General features: G+C 49.0%; 1 protein-coding gene and 1 long non-coding RNA gene across 2 annotated transcripts; one reads left to right on the forward strand and one right to left on the reverse strand.

The window, feature by feature from the left end:
- Nucleotides 1-4263: 4263 nt before the first annotated feature.
- On the reverse strand, nucleotides 4264-5607 carry LOC149353890 (uncharacterized). The gene is made up of 2 exons (XR_016291125.1): nucleotides 5029-5607; nucleotides 4264-4485 (listed from the first exon to the last, which is right to left on the reverse strand). It is a non-coding gene; the product is annotated as an uncharacterized LOC149353890 (long non-coding RNA).
- A 2164-nt stretch (nucleotides 5608-7771) lies between these two features.
- LOC149353891 (uncharacterized) lies at nucleotides 7772-17429 on the forward strand. Its single transcript, XM_089575873.1, has 3 exons — nucleotides 7772-8380; nucleotides 15267-17386; nucleotides 17419-17429. Exons 2-3 carry the CDS (start codon nucleotides 15376-15378, stop codon nucleotides 17427-17429), a joined length of 2022 nt encoding a protein of 673 aa, XP_089431999.1. The 5' UTR covers nucleotides 7772-8380; nucleotides 15267-15375.
- The last annotated feature ends 87 nt before the right edge of the window (nucleotides 17430-17516 follow it).

Consider the following 17516-nt stretch of genomic DNA (forward strand, 5'->3'; position numbering starts at 1 on the left):
GTAGCTGTGCTAAGCTGGTGAGAGAATTGCCTTTGCTCGGTGCTCTTTCCTGCAAAGAAGCGCAAGACATCGCCGAAAATGCGGGCATACAGCAATGAAGAGAAGGCCATGGCCGTGACTTGGCTATGTGAGTCGAACTCTCTTCGCTTCGTGCGGAAGCAATTCAGGGCGACATTTCATCGTCGGCCGCCCCGTCGGTCGTGCTTGCAAAGGTGGCTGAAAAAGTTTCAAAGTACGGGAAGCGTAGCAAGGGCACGAATATTCGATGCCGGGAGCTCCCGCGGGTGCACTGGAGATGCCATCGAAGGCGCATTTGAATCTGTGGTGAAGTATAAGTTCCTTTAAAATAAACCGCGCACCCGCGCAGCCGTCCTCGGTAGAGGGCTCGTTTCTCCGGTGGCTACGAGATGGCGCCACGCCTACCATCGCGTGTGGTTGGAAGATTAGCCCTAGGTGCCCATGGCAAAACCACAAACGAGGCAGCACAAGGGGATATGGGCTGGGCATCGTTCGAAGCACGGGAAGCTAAGAGTAAAATACTATATGAAGAACGCCTGAGGAAATTGGACGATAACAGGTGGGCAGCTAAGGTATTTAAATATTTATACAGAAAGAGCGTTGACTCACAGTGGCGGAAAAGAACTAGAAAACTAACCAGTAAGTATGCAGGTCATGAGGAGGGAGAAAGAAAGAGCACTAAACGACAGGTTAAAAACGCGGAAGTTAAAAATTGGATGAATTCAATGGAAAAGAAACATAGTGTAGAACTATATCGATGCTGGAAAAGGCAGATAAGGAAAGAATTTTTCTATGATAACTCAAGAGGCAGTGCCCTACTTTTTGAAGCTAGGTCAGGGTGTCTTAGAACGCGCAGCTACAAAAAGAAATTTAACGAAGAAGATGACACATGTGCAGTGTGTGGTAGATCTGTGGAAACAATTGAACACCTCATAATCAAATGTGACGGTATCCATCCGGATGTCGATGCAGGCGCAGTCACTCTTCCTGGGGCCCTAGGGTTTAAAGATAACAATGGTCATGTAAATAAATCTGCAGTGGAAGTCAGCAAAAACCGATTGGAGGATTGGTGGCTGAAAAGCAGATATGTGGCATAAGGTTAGAATTGTAGGAAACCGTAGGTAAAGATAGTGGCGATTCTTAATGAGAATTGCCAACACAGTAAACAAAAAAAAATAAAGAACAAAAGCTGAGCATGGTGGCAGTTGCGACCACCCCGTTTCAAAGGGGGCGCTCCTATGCATCCATCCATCCATCCTGCGAAGTCTTTCGATTTTGGTTCACCATCGCCACAGACGATGGGGATTTCCAAATAATTCTGACCGAATCAGGCAAGTACCCCACCTAAATGTGGTATAAAACAAAACTGACCGCCAAATGCAACCTCTGTGCGAAATTTGAGCCCGAACAAACGTGCGGTTAGGTCGAGAGAATTTTTTTTCGACATTCTCTGATTTACGCAACAGTCGTTAGATTAGAGCAACGACAGCATGCCTGTACTAGAGTGGAGCTTTCGGCTCCTTCACTCCGTCTCAGTCTAGCGCCCACGTGCTTGTAACCATGGAAACGACGCCATCAGCGTCAGCGGAAACGTGTTACAGCGACCAGGAAACCATGAGCAGCTATCTTCCCGGACGTTGTGGTGACGTGCTCCTGCACGCTGTTTCGATTGGTCTCGCCGTGTGTCGTCATTGGGTGAACGAAACGGCAAAGAGAAGACCGTTTAAATTTGAGTCGAGGGCAATTTTTTGTTTGCTTCTATTTTGAAAATTCATTCCTTAATAACTCCCCTTCTAGCGCACCGATTCCAGTAATTCTTTTTGATTCGGTATCTGCGTGTCATGAAGAAATCATCTAAAGCATATGAAAAAAGCGTTGCTGGGCCCCTTTAAGGTGATACCTAGGTGAGTTGCTAGATGACCTTGATACGCGCAGGAATTTGCACTTGTTAACGCTTAGCGTCAATTGCCATGCTTTGCACCAAGAGATGCTGTTAATGTCAGTTTGAATTGCGCGTACGTCATCGTCGGTTATTATTTCACGGAAAAGGACGCAGTCGTCTGCAAATAAGTAAATCGATGATGTAACAGAGTCAGGCAGGTCATTAATGAATATTAAGAAGAGTAAGGGCCCAAGCACGGTACCTTGAGGAACGCCAGAAAGAACGGGGTGTAAATTTGAGTAAGTTCCATTAGTTGCTACAAACTGCTGACGGTCTGTTAAAAAGAACTCTAGCCATTTTAGTACGTCAGTATCGAGCCCTATCATGCGCAGTTTTAGTAGCAAAAGCCAGTGACAAACTTTATCAAAAGCCCTGGCGAAATCTAAAAATATGCAATCTGCAGTGGAACGATGATCAAGAATTGCATGCAATTTATGAGTAAAGAGAACAAGTTGCGTTTCACATGAATATGAATTACGAAAACCGTGTTGTGCATGATGAAAAAACGAGTTTGGCTCTAAGAAATTTGCTATATGTGAAAAAAGAATGTGTTCTAGGATCTTACAGGGGATGCTGGTGATTGAAATAGGCCGGTAGTTGTAAGGTGAGTGCTTGTTTCCAGATTTATGTACTGGAATCACCTTCCCTATCTTCCAGTCTGCCGGCATCGCGCTATTTTCCAGAGACTGCTGAAATAATTTAGAAAGAATAATGGACGAATATATCTTAGGGCTTTTCAGAAATTTTGAGTTAATGCAGTCGATGCCGGCGGCTGAAAATGGTTTCAGGCCGTCAATGATTTTGGCGATTCCATCCGGGTTGACGATAACAGGATACATTGGCAGATAATTATAGGCGCAACAATAAGGTACGTCGTTTGGCAGGGATTTCGTGAAGTAGCTGGAGAAGACATCATTTAATACAGTGGAGCATTCATCGTCAGGAACAGGTTCGTCATTAGCACTTGTTAAAATAATTTTAGACCGGTCTGTAGGATTGATAACTTTCCAGAACTTTTTAGGATTATCTACCAATATATCGGGTAAAGTCTTTGCAAGAAACATTTTTTTAGCATTTTTAACTGCGTCGTTTGCAGTACGATATAAAGACCAACGAAACTGACTACATGAGGTGTTAGCAAGCCGGTATAAGCGTTTCTTCCAGTTAGATAAGCGCGCGTAATGTATGAGTTATACCAAAGTGCCTTTGGATTATACGAGATATTTCGGATGGGAATAAATCGATTGATAAGCTCGGTAACCTTATTCTTGAAGAGTGTCCAGTTCGTTTCAACAGAGCGTTGCTCGAAACCTTCTAGGAACTTTGTTAAAAAGAGGCTTAACTCACTGTTGATTTGGGTAAAATCTGCACGGTGATAATTGCGCAGTGTTTTAGTTGTCTTTACTCTCTTTTGTTTGGGTATGTTAATAGTAAAATTCAATGCAAGATGGTCACTCAGCCCTGGCAGGTATATTATTTCTGAACATAATTCAGGGCTAGAGCAGAGGACTAAATCTAATATATTAGCAGTGGTGTCCGTTATTTGGGTAGGTTGTGTAACTATTTGCGTGAGGTTAAAGCATGAACAAAAATCTGTGAATTCCTTGGAAGTAGAGGAAGTTGAATTAATAGAAGCAGTACTCACTGACAAATCAATGCCAGGAAGATTAAAATCGCCCAGTAAAAATATAGGTGTTGTCGGAAATTGTGTAGTTACGATGTTGATACTGTCATGAAGCTCAGAGACAAACGTCGACGATGCGTCTGGTGCGCGATAACAAGCCCCTATAATGAATTGACGGTGCGTTAGTTTCAGATATACCCATATTATCTCTAATCCGGTCGGGACATTTTTGTTAATGGCTATAAGGACGCCACCGCCTTGCCTTGCATTCCTATCACAACGATAAAATTGAAATTTGTACATAGCATGTGTGCGTTAACCTTGTTGCCGCTCAATGCACCGCACTACTTCACCACGGGGCACGTGCACAACGGAGTGGTACAGCACATGTTGCGGCAACAAGGTTAGCGCCCACATGTTACGTACTTTTGCGGGATTTTTTCTTAGTGTGGCTACCGGCCGCCGCTACCCGAAAGACCGTTCATGTGCGTAGTATTGCTTTCGCAATAAAAGGAAAGGTGGATGACAGCGCGCGCCTTCCATGGCATTCAATCTTGTTATGCGTGGAAGCTGTCTAACTCATAACGGAAGCATCCTCAGAATTGTACGTGGCACACACAGCCGAGTCTGCGTGGAAGAAACTAAGTGTACAGGAATGAAGACATTGTGCGTCGTCGAATCAGTTGAATAAACGACTGTAGCCCAGAAACAATTTGTTTTTAATGAAGCAGTTCCCCCCGACCTTTTCAGTTTACGGCGTCGCTCTACCCCGGCCCAGCATGGCGATCCTCTGCGCAATGCTCAGGATGGCGTCTGCGGGCCGCCGCAGCCCAGAAAACTGGCAAGGATGCAGTGGGGTCGTGCGGGGACCCTGGGGTGTGCCTCCAATTCCGCTCTCATTCTGAAATGCAACCGCACCATATTCATCAATCAGATCGTTAACAGAAGACAAAATTTCTGCATGAGGAATGGTGTAATGAAGATGCTTTACATCGACGGAAAATCCACAAAGCTTCTTACTGTAGTTACTTTCTAGGAACGCGATAACATCCTTCGAACTTTTTACTCTAAAAGGGTCGTCAATTGATAAAATATTCAGTTTTTTCTGCAGGAACTTAGCTACATGCTGCTGCCATGTTCCAACTTCCGAGACAATTACACGAAACGGCCACTCTAGTTTATGTGTTTTCGCAGTGAAAAACATTTGCAACCACTTTCCTGAGCTGCTGTCAATCTTACTTGATAGCCTAGTTAATTCCAGCCTATTAGCAAGTTTCTTCGCCTTGCTCTTAACTTTTGAGGCGGACACATCACTGCGTTTTTGAAACATCGCAAGAACAGCTTCCGATGCTTTCGACAAATATACGTTCCTGTCCAAGACAACAAAACCTCCGTCCTTATCAGAAAGTAGCAGAGAGAACGAGTTCTCTTTCAGCCAACTAACCGTCTTATGCAGAGGTAGCTTCGTCCCCGATGCCCTGTACCTCGTTAACATGTCCACACCTTCCGAAATGCAACGGTCCACCTCAGCTCTGTCGGCCTGCTTGGAAACTAGCTTTACCATGGCTAAAAGTTCCGGTCTGGATTTCTTGGGCTCCACAGCAAACTTCGGTCCCAGCCCCAGGACTTGCCTGACGTATCCAGGAAAAGGGATGCTTTCAGTGGTGTGGATCTGTTGTCTTGTTGATACACTCTTCTTCGGCAGCAGCGCACGAAGGCCGGGAAGCGTTTGCTGCCATAGGAACTACACTACACTTGGCCAGATGGATGCACAGCCTGCTCAGTCTGCACTGGTGTCTAGGGTTGAGCGGGCACCGCACAAAGGGGTCTCCTGCTGTGGTTGGAAACGTGGCCACATCCGAGTTCGGTCAAGAGATGACACTGGCAACACAGGAGATGATACAGCACCGATGATGACACGGTGAACTACACTTCAAACATACCGCAAGTGTGGCAGCAGCTCACGATGTGCAGCTGGCGTTACGATAGAAGCTGGGAGAACAACCAAGGTGGATGTAGAATGGCGAAGGCTGGGCCCAAAAGCGGTCTAGCGCGACTGCAGCACAGCCACTTTGGGCGGCCGAAACACTTCTATAATGAAATTCAAAAGCACAAATGAAAATGCTATAAAACAACAAAAAGAAATTAATATTTTAATGACCACGTTTTATAAAATATGTAAATTATTTCAGCAAAACATCACGCCGAATTTTGTAATTTTTTTGCAACAGTCTTGTGGCGCCCTCTGTTGATGAGTGTGCGGTGCATTTGCAGCGCTACTTTGCAGGCCTTGTTTCGGTACCCGGCCACAGTGGCTGCGGGACATGCTGCGGGAGACGAAGCGATTTCTTATCTCCAGCTGCCTGCTATGGCGCGCCTTGGAAAGCGTGCAGATTAAGCTCGCCGGTCTCGAAATGGCTCCTTTAAGAAGTTTTTGTCGTCCTTGCCCGTCGCTTCTGTGTCACCGTTTGGCAAGATCTGCACCCCGCTGCACCGCGGCAGCGTTTCCTTCGGTGTACGGCCAGTGCGAAACCTTTTCCCGAGGCTTCGCGCTCATCGTTTCAAGCGCTTATCTCTGCATTTCAAGATGAGCTTGCGGCATGTGAAGAAACATTGCTCCGTGGCACATTGTGACAGCGTGGGTTGTACCGTGGTTGTCTTACCAAGACTACATCGCTTCCCTCTGGACTTTCGCAGGTGAGCTCTTGCCGTTGTCGTCTGCTCTATGGACTGTTGCGGAAATAATCGCGCCCCGTAAAATGCTTCTTTCAGCTAAACGGGCTCACTGTTCGAGCTCAAATTTCGCATAGAAATGGCAGCTGGTCGGCAGAATTGTTTAATACCACGTTTGCTTGGGGTACTTACCTGATTCGAACAGAATAAGTCGGATATTCACATCGTCTGCGGCGACGACGAAGAAAATTAAGCTGCTCTGCCAGCCATCGCACCGGTGGCGCCATCTCGTTTGTTGAGGTGAACCATAGCCCCGGTGGTGCCATCTCGTTTGTTCGTGGTGAACAATGAGCAATAGAGCGAGGTTTGAAGGCGCTCTTTCAACTGGTTTTTCAATGCTGACAGAAAACTTAGCTTGGCAAAACTAAGTTTTCAGCAAGCTAACTCGGTTTTTGGCACTAAAGGAGATTTCTTTTCAGGCACAAGCGTCTTTGATTTTACATGCATTGTGACGCTTGATGGAGCGAGGTGCTTTGAAGGCCTGAGCTTTCTGGCTGCCATGGAGATCCTTTTTGCTGCATACTTTTGTCTCAACATCAAATACAGTCAAGAAGTGCAAGCCACATTGGAATTCATTCAGAGGTAAGCACATAAATTTTTCTCTTGTGTATCGGCAAGTTTTTGCCATATCTATCTCTCTGACTGTTCCAGTAGCCTTACACTCAGTGAGAAGTGAGAAAAAGCTGCATGCAAACTCCATAAGCCTGGCATCTCTCCCACAACATCTGACATTGTTGCGATTAAATGTGCATGTGCAATTTGTGCGTGGTTTGACAACCTTAATAATACGAACTGATGGGTGAGTAGGTCGAACATTACGATGAAACGGCGCTGTGGCACATGGACAAAGAAATGACACAACTACTTATCTCAACTATGTGGTTCAAGCATGTGTGAAGCTGCTAGGAGTTGGATGGCTTGTGTCAGAAATCGGGAGTCCGCTGTGCTTTCCAGTGCATGCAACCATGGCTTTCATTCTTTTGTTACAGTTTTTTTTATGCCATTCTCAGGTGGCCCCAAGCAGCACTGGCCGATGGCCTTTCATTGGACACGTCTTGGAATCCTCTTGGTGGCCATCATACTTGGCCAGGATTCTGTTTCCTTGATAGGAAATAACTTGGGCACCATGCTGAATGCAATTAAATAGGACGACCATTGGTCATATTGCTTGGCAACTCTTTGGCCACCGTGCACGATCCGTTCTGAATTCGCTGAATATTCGTATAACACACCCCGGCTAAAAAAAATTCATGGGGCACTTTGACGATCTAAAGAGCGTGAGGCGAAAGGCTTTCCGTGACTGACTAGTCATGATTGTCTAATGACTAACCAGTTATGACTAATTATGACTGGTTAATGCATATAGTTATGACTAATTAGTTGTTACTAATTACCACTAATTAGTCGATGGCTGGTTAATGACTAATTATATGGCTGATGGCATATATGGTTAATGACTAGTTAGTCATGAGTTGTAATGACTCGTCTTGGCCGGCAGTATGAGCTATTAAATGCTTTCACCTTAATATTAATGTATGCTGTGAGGGCCTGCGCCTGTCTGCATCGTTTTTATTTCGTCGGCACTTTCGCGCACGTCATTCCGGCGCACGACCGGCGTGTTCCGGCGCATGCTTTGTGTTGGTCGGACGGACGCGTGGCCTGCGAGAACGCCGATAAAAGAAATAGTTCTCCTAAAAAAATTCAGTCGTAATGTGGAAACCATCTGTATCTGAGCGAATATTGCAAGTAAATAAAACATCCGCTTATTTTCCACAGATAATTGCAATCTGTGCATATTATCTTGGGCAGAAAAGTTTGTTGTAAGCATGATTTTGTATTCGTCCGCCGGGTGCGCCGCACGTGATACTTCTGTCATCGCGGTACACCGGAATGCGCAGTGCCGTCTCTGCACCTGCTTCGTTGTCGCCTGTGTGACCTGCGAAGTTTTACGACAACGTTTTGCGACAGTCCTTTTGGGGTATTTGAGCTGAACGTGTCTCCGGCGATTGAAACATCCCGGATCACCATTTCGGGATAGATCTTGTCTTCTGGAGTTGATAAAGGTAAGCCTAAAATTTTTCCTACTGCAAGTACGCCATGTGTCTTATTTTAAGCTTGGGGACAGTTCGAAGCTGCACCCAACTTATTTTTCATTGTCCCAGACTACTAGGGACCCGATCAGCCTTCCCCGTCAACTAAGGCATTGTGGCTTTAATAAACGTTTTAATCATCATCATTCTCCTGGGCTGGCGGAGGTTTGCAATCGCCACTGTGTAGTTGGCGGGAATGAATTGCCATTCGAGATTGAAAGTACTCTTGAAAGAAAAAAAAACGTGGTTGAGGCGCGGTCACAAGTTCTGTAGCACTTGCAGGTCGGTGGTCGCACAGTAATTTACGGGTAACGTTGCCGTGGCATAAAAAGATAGCCCTAAAAAAATTACGTGTGCTGTAGTGTGAAAAATGTTTTCAGATTAACACCAGCGCTTGAAATAAGCCAACGAGGTATAAAGAACTATTAATTAATATCACCGTGTGCCAGTGAACAAATTTGAAAGCTGGGCCTGCGCATTGGTTTTCTGGGCCTCTGCATTTACACTCCGGACTCGCAACACGTGCTTTTCGGATAGGCGCGCTGGACTACACGTGCTTTGCGGACTTAGGCGCGCATGTACTTTCATTCATTCTTTCTGCGAGTGCATGCAATACGCGCCATCACTTCCCCCATATTTATGTGCCAGATTTAAAAAAAAATCTTGCTATTGGCCGATTCGAGAGCAAACATCGCTGGCAAAAATGACGTTGTGGTCTGCGTTCTTCAAGATGAATAGAAGCATCTGTTATTGTATCCCGTGTTCTCTCAATTGCTTTGTGATGCAAGTGGAAACAGATATGCACCAAATGGCTATGTTATTGAAAATGAGTAAACATACATTGTGGGTTCCTACGTGGACACAGGCCACCACCCACCGCGGGTTCGAGCTTCGCGCGAGCCAAGGGCCCCGATGAGCCGTCACCACACACACACTGGGACACCGACGCAGCGCACTCAACCTCCGCTGGGAGGAGAGCGATTCACCGCAAAGAAATAGGCCTCCAATCTCACAAAGGAGACGTTTATTCACGTCGTCCTTCAGCAGTACACACACACACTCAATCGTCACCCCGTCCCGGGGGCGCGCGAGGAGCAAGGCTCCGCTGCGCGCACGAAGCGACTCGAGTAATGCGCACCGCTAGCACGCCGCTGCAGGAGAATGTCCCCGCGGCAGTGCTGTGATCTCTCTCTCGTGTCGACCGTTGGGTCGGTTGCGAGAGAGAGTGGGCAATCAACGCAAGGTACGCCTGTCTGAGGTCGCTGGACCCCGAGTGACAGGCTCGAGCCGCTGCAGGTCAGAGGACACGTGCGGGCGAGCTCGAGTAAGCACTGGTCCGAACGGCAACGGCCGGCACGGACAAAACAGTAGCGTACGCACCTTACGCTGTCTCGGAGGGATCTCTCTCTCTCTCGGCCCCGCTCGGACGGTCGCGGGATGCGCGGCCGCCAAAACGGGTCCCGGATTCCCGCCAAAAGGCGCCAATGGCAAAGGCCCTTGGGGAGCCGGGGCGGAGCTGTGGCTAAATGACAGTGATTAGTCACCCAGCCGCCTCTCCACCGCCTGAGGCGGGAGCAAGGGAAAGAGGAGAAACAACGCGGGCGGCCGGCATAGCCGCGCAAAGGCGACGGCGGAAAGCCAGGATTCCCACATCCCCCTCTCCTTAAATGCCCTCCTACCCATCGGCAAAGCACGCGGCCAAAAATAAAGAAATCAATACACAAAAAAAACTACACTTCAGTTCCAAAATAAAGAAATGAATACACACAAAAAAAACCGGCTACACTTCAGTTCCAGCCAGAACAACGTAAGAAAACAAAGGAAAAACAAGGCAAACAAACAAACACTGCCATACGCTTCAGTAAATCAAAACAGCTTGCAGATAATATACACGGTACCCAAGAAGATGTGAATAAAACTGTACAGCTATGTGACAGGTGGATTTCAGCCTCAAAGTTCGATGGCACGGCCCAGTGGGCTGGTCGGCGACTCACCGCTCGCAGACTTCAAGTTGAACGGGTTGGGAGGGCCGACGACTGATGGCGGTCTTCTTTCCGTTGATGTATGGTGCGTTGATGACGACGGGGCCGCGGCAGAGCACTGACCTCACGCCCTTGGACACGACATCACGTTCGGGCACAAGAAAGTTAGTGCACCCCCTTCATGCCGGCTGAAACGGGCGAGGACGTTCGGCGGCGTCCAGATGTGTAACCTTGTCCACAGCGAGGGGTCCTTCTCATCCTCGCGCTCACGCAGAAGAACACAACGGCACAACTCACAGGCGTCGCCTTGGCTCATGGTTACGCGCGCACACAGCCACAGCCACAAACACGCATACACCGGCACGTGCGCGGACGCTGGTCGGCGACAACGACCCCCCCATCAGAAGCGTCCAGAGGCGCCGCGGCGAGGGTCAAAGGGTGCACTTTCCGCCCCCCATCGCCCCAAACGCCCCGCCAACTTCCCCTCCATACGGGCCGCACAAAACTCGCACCGCGACACACGGCTCCTTAACGAGCCCACCACCCACAGTCGGGCCGGAAATGAGAAAAGGCTCGCTGTACAAACGACACCTAATCCAATCTATTCCTTCTAGAAGATAAGAGCAAGCACGAGCGGGCTGAAGTTTGCCTATGTACATCTCGGTACGTTAGAACGAAAACAGACGTACAAGCGGGAAACGAAAGTGGCTAGAAACTGACTCAAGCAAAACAAATAAATAAATAGATAAACACTCAAGGCTGGAACTGAGCATGCTGCCAAAACAAAACAAAACAAAAAAATACCACACCGTGCTTCGCCTGGGTAGGGCCTGACGAGAAAGCTCGCCAGCTAGCTGAGGCTGCGTGCCTTCGGTTGCGGAAGAGTCCGCCGTCCGGCATCAATCACGCCGGTGACCGTCGCCTCAGATTGTACCGGTGCTCCGTACGCTTGCGTTCCGCAGCACCAGTTGTGCCTTTGCGCTTGCCTTTGATACCAACGGGTACCGGCGCAAGCTCGTCAGACCGTGACGCGTAGGCCTTCAGGTCTATGAACCCCTGCTTGCTCCTGGAGAAAGGCCCCATCAAATCGCAGGTGGCCATCTGCCACGGACGCACACTGTCAATCGGTTTCATCATTCCAGGCGGCTTGCCGCCCCGTGACTTCACCGCTTGACAGACATGGCAGGAACGGCAATAGCGGAAAATGTCACGCTTCATGCCAGGCCACGTCACCGAATGACTCAGTTTTGCAAAAACTTTGGAGCCACTCAGATGACCGGCCAGTGGTGCGTCATGAGAGAATCGCAAAAGTGCGCCTCTCAGACTTTTGGGGATAACCACCTGAACGGGTTGATGGACTCGTCATCGGTGGCTATGTACTTCAGCACGAGCCCGTCATTGTCCAGCAAATATGAATCCCCGGGGTTCGCCGCGACACACGCTGGCTTCTGCCCCCCTGCGCCCGCTACAATACAAGTAGCGTCACGGCGCTCCGTCTCCCTGAGACCGTCGCTCACCTCGCGACAAAAGGGGTCATTTTGCTGGGCTTTCAGTAGCTCTTACGGCTGAAAACGATTCCAGTAGCCGCCGCGGTGGCTCAGCGGTTATGGTGCTCGGCTGCTGACCCGAAAGACGCGGGTTCGATCCCGGCCGCGGCGGCTGGAATTTCTTTGGAGGAGAAATTCTAGAGGCCCGTGTACTGTGCGATGTCAGTGCACGTTAAAGAACCCCAGGTGGTCGAAATTTCCGGAGCCCTTCACTACGGCGTCTCTCATAGCCTTAGTCGCTTTGGGACGTTAAACCCCATAAACCAACCAACCAACGATTCCAGTAATCCCAGAGGGGAGCATGGTCTCGTCCCCACTCAGGTTTGCAGCCAAAATTTCCGTTCGCGTCGGCACCTCCGAGGCGCTCACCTCACGAAGAGCTTTGCCTCTCGTCCGCTTTGCGAAGCGCTGCTCGCCTGGTTAGCGGAATGGGTTAACCCGTTTGCGGGTTCCCCCTCCTTGCCGCCCGGCGGCTCGTCCGCTGTTTCGCCCCCTCCGCCTACAGGCGTCAAGGCGCCGCTGGCGAGTGGGGCACGGGATAGCGCGTCAGCTACCACGTTTGTGCTCCCCTTTCGACACTGCACGGAAAAGTCGTAATGCTGTATCAGGAGAGCCCAGCGCGCCAGCCGACCCGCAGGCTCGCGGAGCCGCATCAGCCAACTGAGCGCACTGCACCCCTGCCTCAGTGGAGGCTTGGGCGGGCTACACGAACGAGGGAGGCAGGGCTCCTAGTTCGATGAGCGGCGTGGTTTCCACAGGGAACCGGGCCAGCGCCTCGCCGTTCCCAGAGCAGAATTGACTGCTCGCGGGGCACAGCTGCTGCTGTTCGAAACTGCCGGTTGCGGCAGCGTGACACGAACTGCTTTCGCACTGGGCGGAAAGCTTGCACAGCTGAGGCATGCGACCAGCGGATGCACCGCAGGGTGCTTCCGATAGAGCTCCAATGGGAGCCGCGTGGTCGACATTTTGGGTTGTCTCGCCGTGAACCCCACTGGGGGCCGCGGCCAACCACGGTGTCTAGCTATTCGAAGGAACAGCAGCCAGCGGATCAAACGACGCTACAACTCCGTAGGGAGCCGACATGTAGCTGCCGAGTGCCCCGCTGGGGGTGTTAGACACGGTGCGCAAGCGTGATCGTCAAGGCGACCTGCTCGGCTAATGTGCCATCAAAGGCGTAAGCGCCAATGACTTAGCACGTTGGGCGCCAGTTGTGGGTTCCTACGTGGACACAGGCCACCACCCACCGCGGGTTCGAGCTTCGCGCGAGCCAAGGGCCCCGATCAGCCGTCCCCACACACACACTGGGACACCGACGCAGCGCACTCAACCTCCGCTGGGAGGAGAGCGATTCACCGCAAAGAAATAGGCCTCCAATCTCACAAAGGAGACGTTTATTCACGTCGTCCTTCAGCAGTACACACACACTCAATCGTCACCCCGTCCCGGGGGCGCGCGAGGAGCAAGGCTCCGCTGCGCGCACGAAGCGACTCGAGTAATGCGCACCGCTAGCACGCCGCTGCAGGAGAATGTCCCCGCGGCAGTGCTGTGATCTCTCTCTCGTGTCGACCGTTGGGCCGATTGCGAGAGAGAGTGGGCAATCAACGCAAGGTACGCCTGTCTGAGGTCGCTGGACCCCGAGTGACAGGCTCGAGCCGCTGCAGGTCAGAGGACACGTGCGGGCGAGCTCGAGTAAGCACTGGTCCGAACGGCAACGGCCGGCACGGACAAAACAGTAGCGTACGCACCTTACGCTGTCTCGGAGGGATCTCTCTCTCTCTCGGCCCCGCTCGGACGGTCGCGGGATGCGCGGCCGCCAAAACGGGTCCCGGATTCCCGCCAAAAGGCGCCAATGGCAAAGGCCCTTGGGGAGCCGGGGCGGAGCTGTGGCTAAATGACAGTGATTAGTCACCCAGCCGCCTCTCCACCGCCTGAGGCGGGAGCAAGGGAAAGAGGAGAAACAACGCGGGCGGCCGGCACAGCCGCGCAAAGGCGACGGCGGAAAGCCAGGATTCCCACAACATTTACAGTTCTTGTTATACCCGTGCCACACGTTCGAATGAAATGCCACTGAGTGCTTAAGTTTTAGCGCCATTCGCGCGGTGCCACACGCATAAATATAATGGCATTAGCATTACTGCCATTTGCAGCCTACTGATCAGTACACCACAACTCATTCGCCCGAGCTGTGTGTACTCTTGTCCCAATTACACTCGCAGAAAAGCACATGATTTTGTAGTAACAATTGAACTTTCTAACCAGTAGCAAATAGTTAACTTAGTAGCAAATGTTTAATGGTTAATGAAGTAGCAAATGGTCAACTTTCAGTCAAATTAGACATACCTCTTCTGCATATTTAATGAGAAGGGTGCCATTTTTACCAGCACTTCTAACAGATATCTCAGCTTGTATGCTAACATGAGAGTTTATGGCTGTTTGATTTGTCAAACAACAATAGCAGAATAATTTTTATATTGCGTTTCAGCAACATTCCCAAAATCACTCATCAGTGTTTATATTCGGGTAAAATTTTTGACTGCCTTGCAAGCATTTACTATCATTGTGACTTGTGTAAAATTATATTAAATGTGGACATGTAACAGCAAATCTGAAAATAGCATTAGGAAACTTAAGGCCCTAAGCATTTACTGCTGCTGCTTCTGTACGTGTGGCATGGATATTAAAATAGGGCCAGCGATGTAGCAAAACAGAATAAAACTGATTGCATATTGGGGGGTGCAGAAATTAGCAGTCAGCTTCTGTGCGAAGCAAAAACACCTCACTGTGGTGGTGTTGCTCTTCCTGCAGCTAGAAGTTTGGAGCCGCGCTAGAGATTTCCGTTGTGAGCCTCATGCACATGCACTTCCCATGGCATGGAGACAGTCCGTCTCCCCTTACCTCCTAGCCTTGGCTGCAGAGCCACTGAATGCTGCACAGCTTTGTTTTATCCCCCATTGCGAAGCAGTAGCTTGGGTGAACTGTGCTTAATACCTTAAATGCAATAGCTGCATAATGCAGGAACGTGAAGGAGTCTCAGCATTTCTCAGAACTGTGGAACTCCACTGATGTACCTAATTTCTTCCCCAAAAACCAGTGCCCATGGTGAAGGACTTTTCTGGTGCAAGGAAGCTGGCTTTCAGATTTCTGTAACTCTATTGCCTTGTCAGTCTTGCTGAAATGTTTTAATGCCAGAAGGATGTCAACACTGACCTGGCCATGTCTTGATCAGAATCGTGGTATGTTGTACACTATCTGAAGTGCAGAGTGTGCGTTATAATTGTGAGAATTGTGCATTATAATTTCTTGTGGCACTTTAAATTTCTGTGTTTCCAGGATGAATCTCGAGAACTGGAAGCCAGCTCCTCCTGAAAGGTGAATTTCGAGATTCAGTAGTGGTGCACAGCAGCTAGCTAATCGCATATAGGTAGTGTCGAGAAGCAATATGATTAGGTGTTCTGATGCAGAACTGTCACAGAAAAGGCAAAGGAGGGAAATTAATGCAGAAGCTGAAGCAAGCATATCTCGTATTGATAAGTTTGCCAACAACGGTCCTGCTAGCAAATCTCATGTACAGCCTGAAGAGCACACAGAGGAAGCTCAAATTCTAGTATCAGAAGGTGTGTCCAATGAACTGCGGAACTTTCAAGATCAGGCACATAGTCCAGGTCACAGTTTGTCCTCATCTGATGATAACGGGGTAGCTGTCGACGCTGACAGTCAACCTGAAGATATTGTCTCTTCTCTGAGGAGGTGGGCTGTAGAGAACAACATAACGCATGCAAGCATTGACAGCCTGCTGCAAATTCTAAAATCTAAATTGCCACAGTTGCCAGGCTCTGCACGGGCACTTCTTGCCACGCCATCCGTTGTAGACATAGATTGTTTGAGCAATGGGCAGTACTTTCATTTCGGCTTGAAAAGGAGCATATCCACTCTACTCGACCGAATGCCGCCACTACCGAGTGTTGCTTGCCAAATCAGCTTTAATGTTGATGGCCTTCCACTGTTCAAAAGCAGTGGAAAGGAGTTTTGGTGCATTCTTGTGGAGTTGCATCATCCGCTACACCGCAGGGATGACAGCGTTTGTTTGGTTGGGGCATTTTGTGGCATCAGTAAGCCTCTGCTGAATGAATTTGTCCAGCCATTCGTGGAGGAACTGTCCGAGGTCCTCAGCACAGGAATATGGCACAGCAGCATGCACTATAATGTCTCGCTGAGAGCATTTATATGTGATGCCCCTGCCGGAGCATTTCTGAAGGCAACTAAAGCTCACAATGCTAGGTCAGGGTGTGAGAAGTGCCCGTCGGAGGGTGTTTTTCGTGGGCGCATGACGTTTCCAAACACTAGGGCACCTCGTCGTACTGACTCTGCCTTTGCACAGCAGGAAGACGAACACCACCACAAAGGCCCCTCTCCTTTTGTGGCACTTGAAGTGGGAATGGTAACAGCTTTTCCGCTTGATGATATGCATCTTGTATGTTTAGGTGTCACAAAAAGACTGATGCTAATTTGGCTGAAAGGAGACCTGTCTGTGCGATTGAATTCAGCTCGCGTGGGTAGGTTATCTGCTCACCTTCATGCACTGAGGTGTGAAATTCCAAAAGACTTCCCCAGAAAATGTCGAGGTGTAGATGAAGTTATCCGGTGGAAAGCGTTTCGTTTTTTTGTTCTCTATGCTGGCCCACTTGTGCTGAAAGACATTCTGCCTGCAGAGCTGTATGAGCACTTTTTGACCCTTCATGTAGCGGTGGCTCTCCTCGTGTGTCCCTCTGTACGGTGTCGTATTCAGTATGCAGAACAGTTAATGCACTATTTTGTGGAATGTGGAATCTCATTGTATGGCAATGAGTTTCCTGTGTACAGTATTCACAACCTGGTCCATTTGCTTAGCGATAGCCTGCATTTTGGTCCACTGGACACATTTAGTGCCTTCCCTTTTGAATATTACCTGCAAAAGGTAAAGCGACTTGTGCGGACAGGCAGAAAGCCTCTTGAACAGCTTGTCAAATGGGTTGAGGAAATTCACAGCCTCTCCCCTACAAAGTTGCCAGCAGCCATCACAACCAAAACCTGTCGAATAGTTCTGTCATCTAGTCATTCCGATGGCCCGACTTGTGGAATTCATTGTCAAGCACAGTTCCGAAAGGAAAGCTTTGCTAATTCAGATTTAACGACTGCAGGGCCTGACAGATTTGCACTCTTGAAACATGGTCGTATCATAGGCATCTGTAACTTTTTGCAGTGTGAATCTGAGGTTATTGTTATAGGTCAAGAGCTTGAGCATGTTGAAAGCCTGTACAACCATCCATACAATTCTTCCACAGTTTCTTGTTATGCTGGTCGTGGGCTTTGTCAGCAGCTCTTGCCTTATGCGTCTTCTGACATAGCCTGCAAGGGTATGGTCCTCACATTTGGAAAGAGGCTAGCTTTCTTTCCACTTTTTCATGTTTTGAGCCAGCTTGTGCCATATTTTCTACAGCTAAAGGAGGACCCTAGTCTTTGCAAAAAAAAATTTTTATTAATGAACTCAAAATTATGAAATTTTCAAGGGACATGTATTTTTGTGTGCTGATTCTAAATATC

Source organism: Amblyomma mixtum, chromosome 3, assembly GCF_055824585.1.
Source record: "Amblyomma mixtum isolate Tamu chromosome 3, ASM5582458v1, whole genome shotgun sequence".
In the NCBI taxonomy this organism is placed as follows: Eukaryota; Metazoa; Arthropoda; class Arachnida; order Ixodida; family Ixodidae; genus Amblyomma; species Amblyomma mixtum.

What these genes read in the sequence shown, in the direction of transcription:
- LOC149353891 (XM_089575873.1), top strand. Translation starts at nt 15,376, where the DNA reads ATGATTAGGTGTTCTGATGCAGAACTGTCACAGAAAAGGCAAAGGAGG.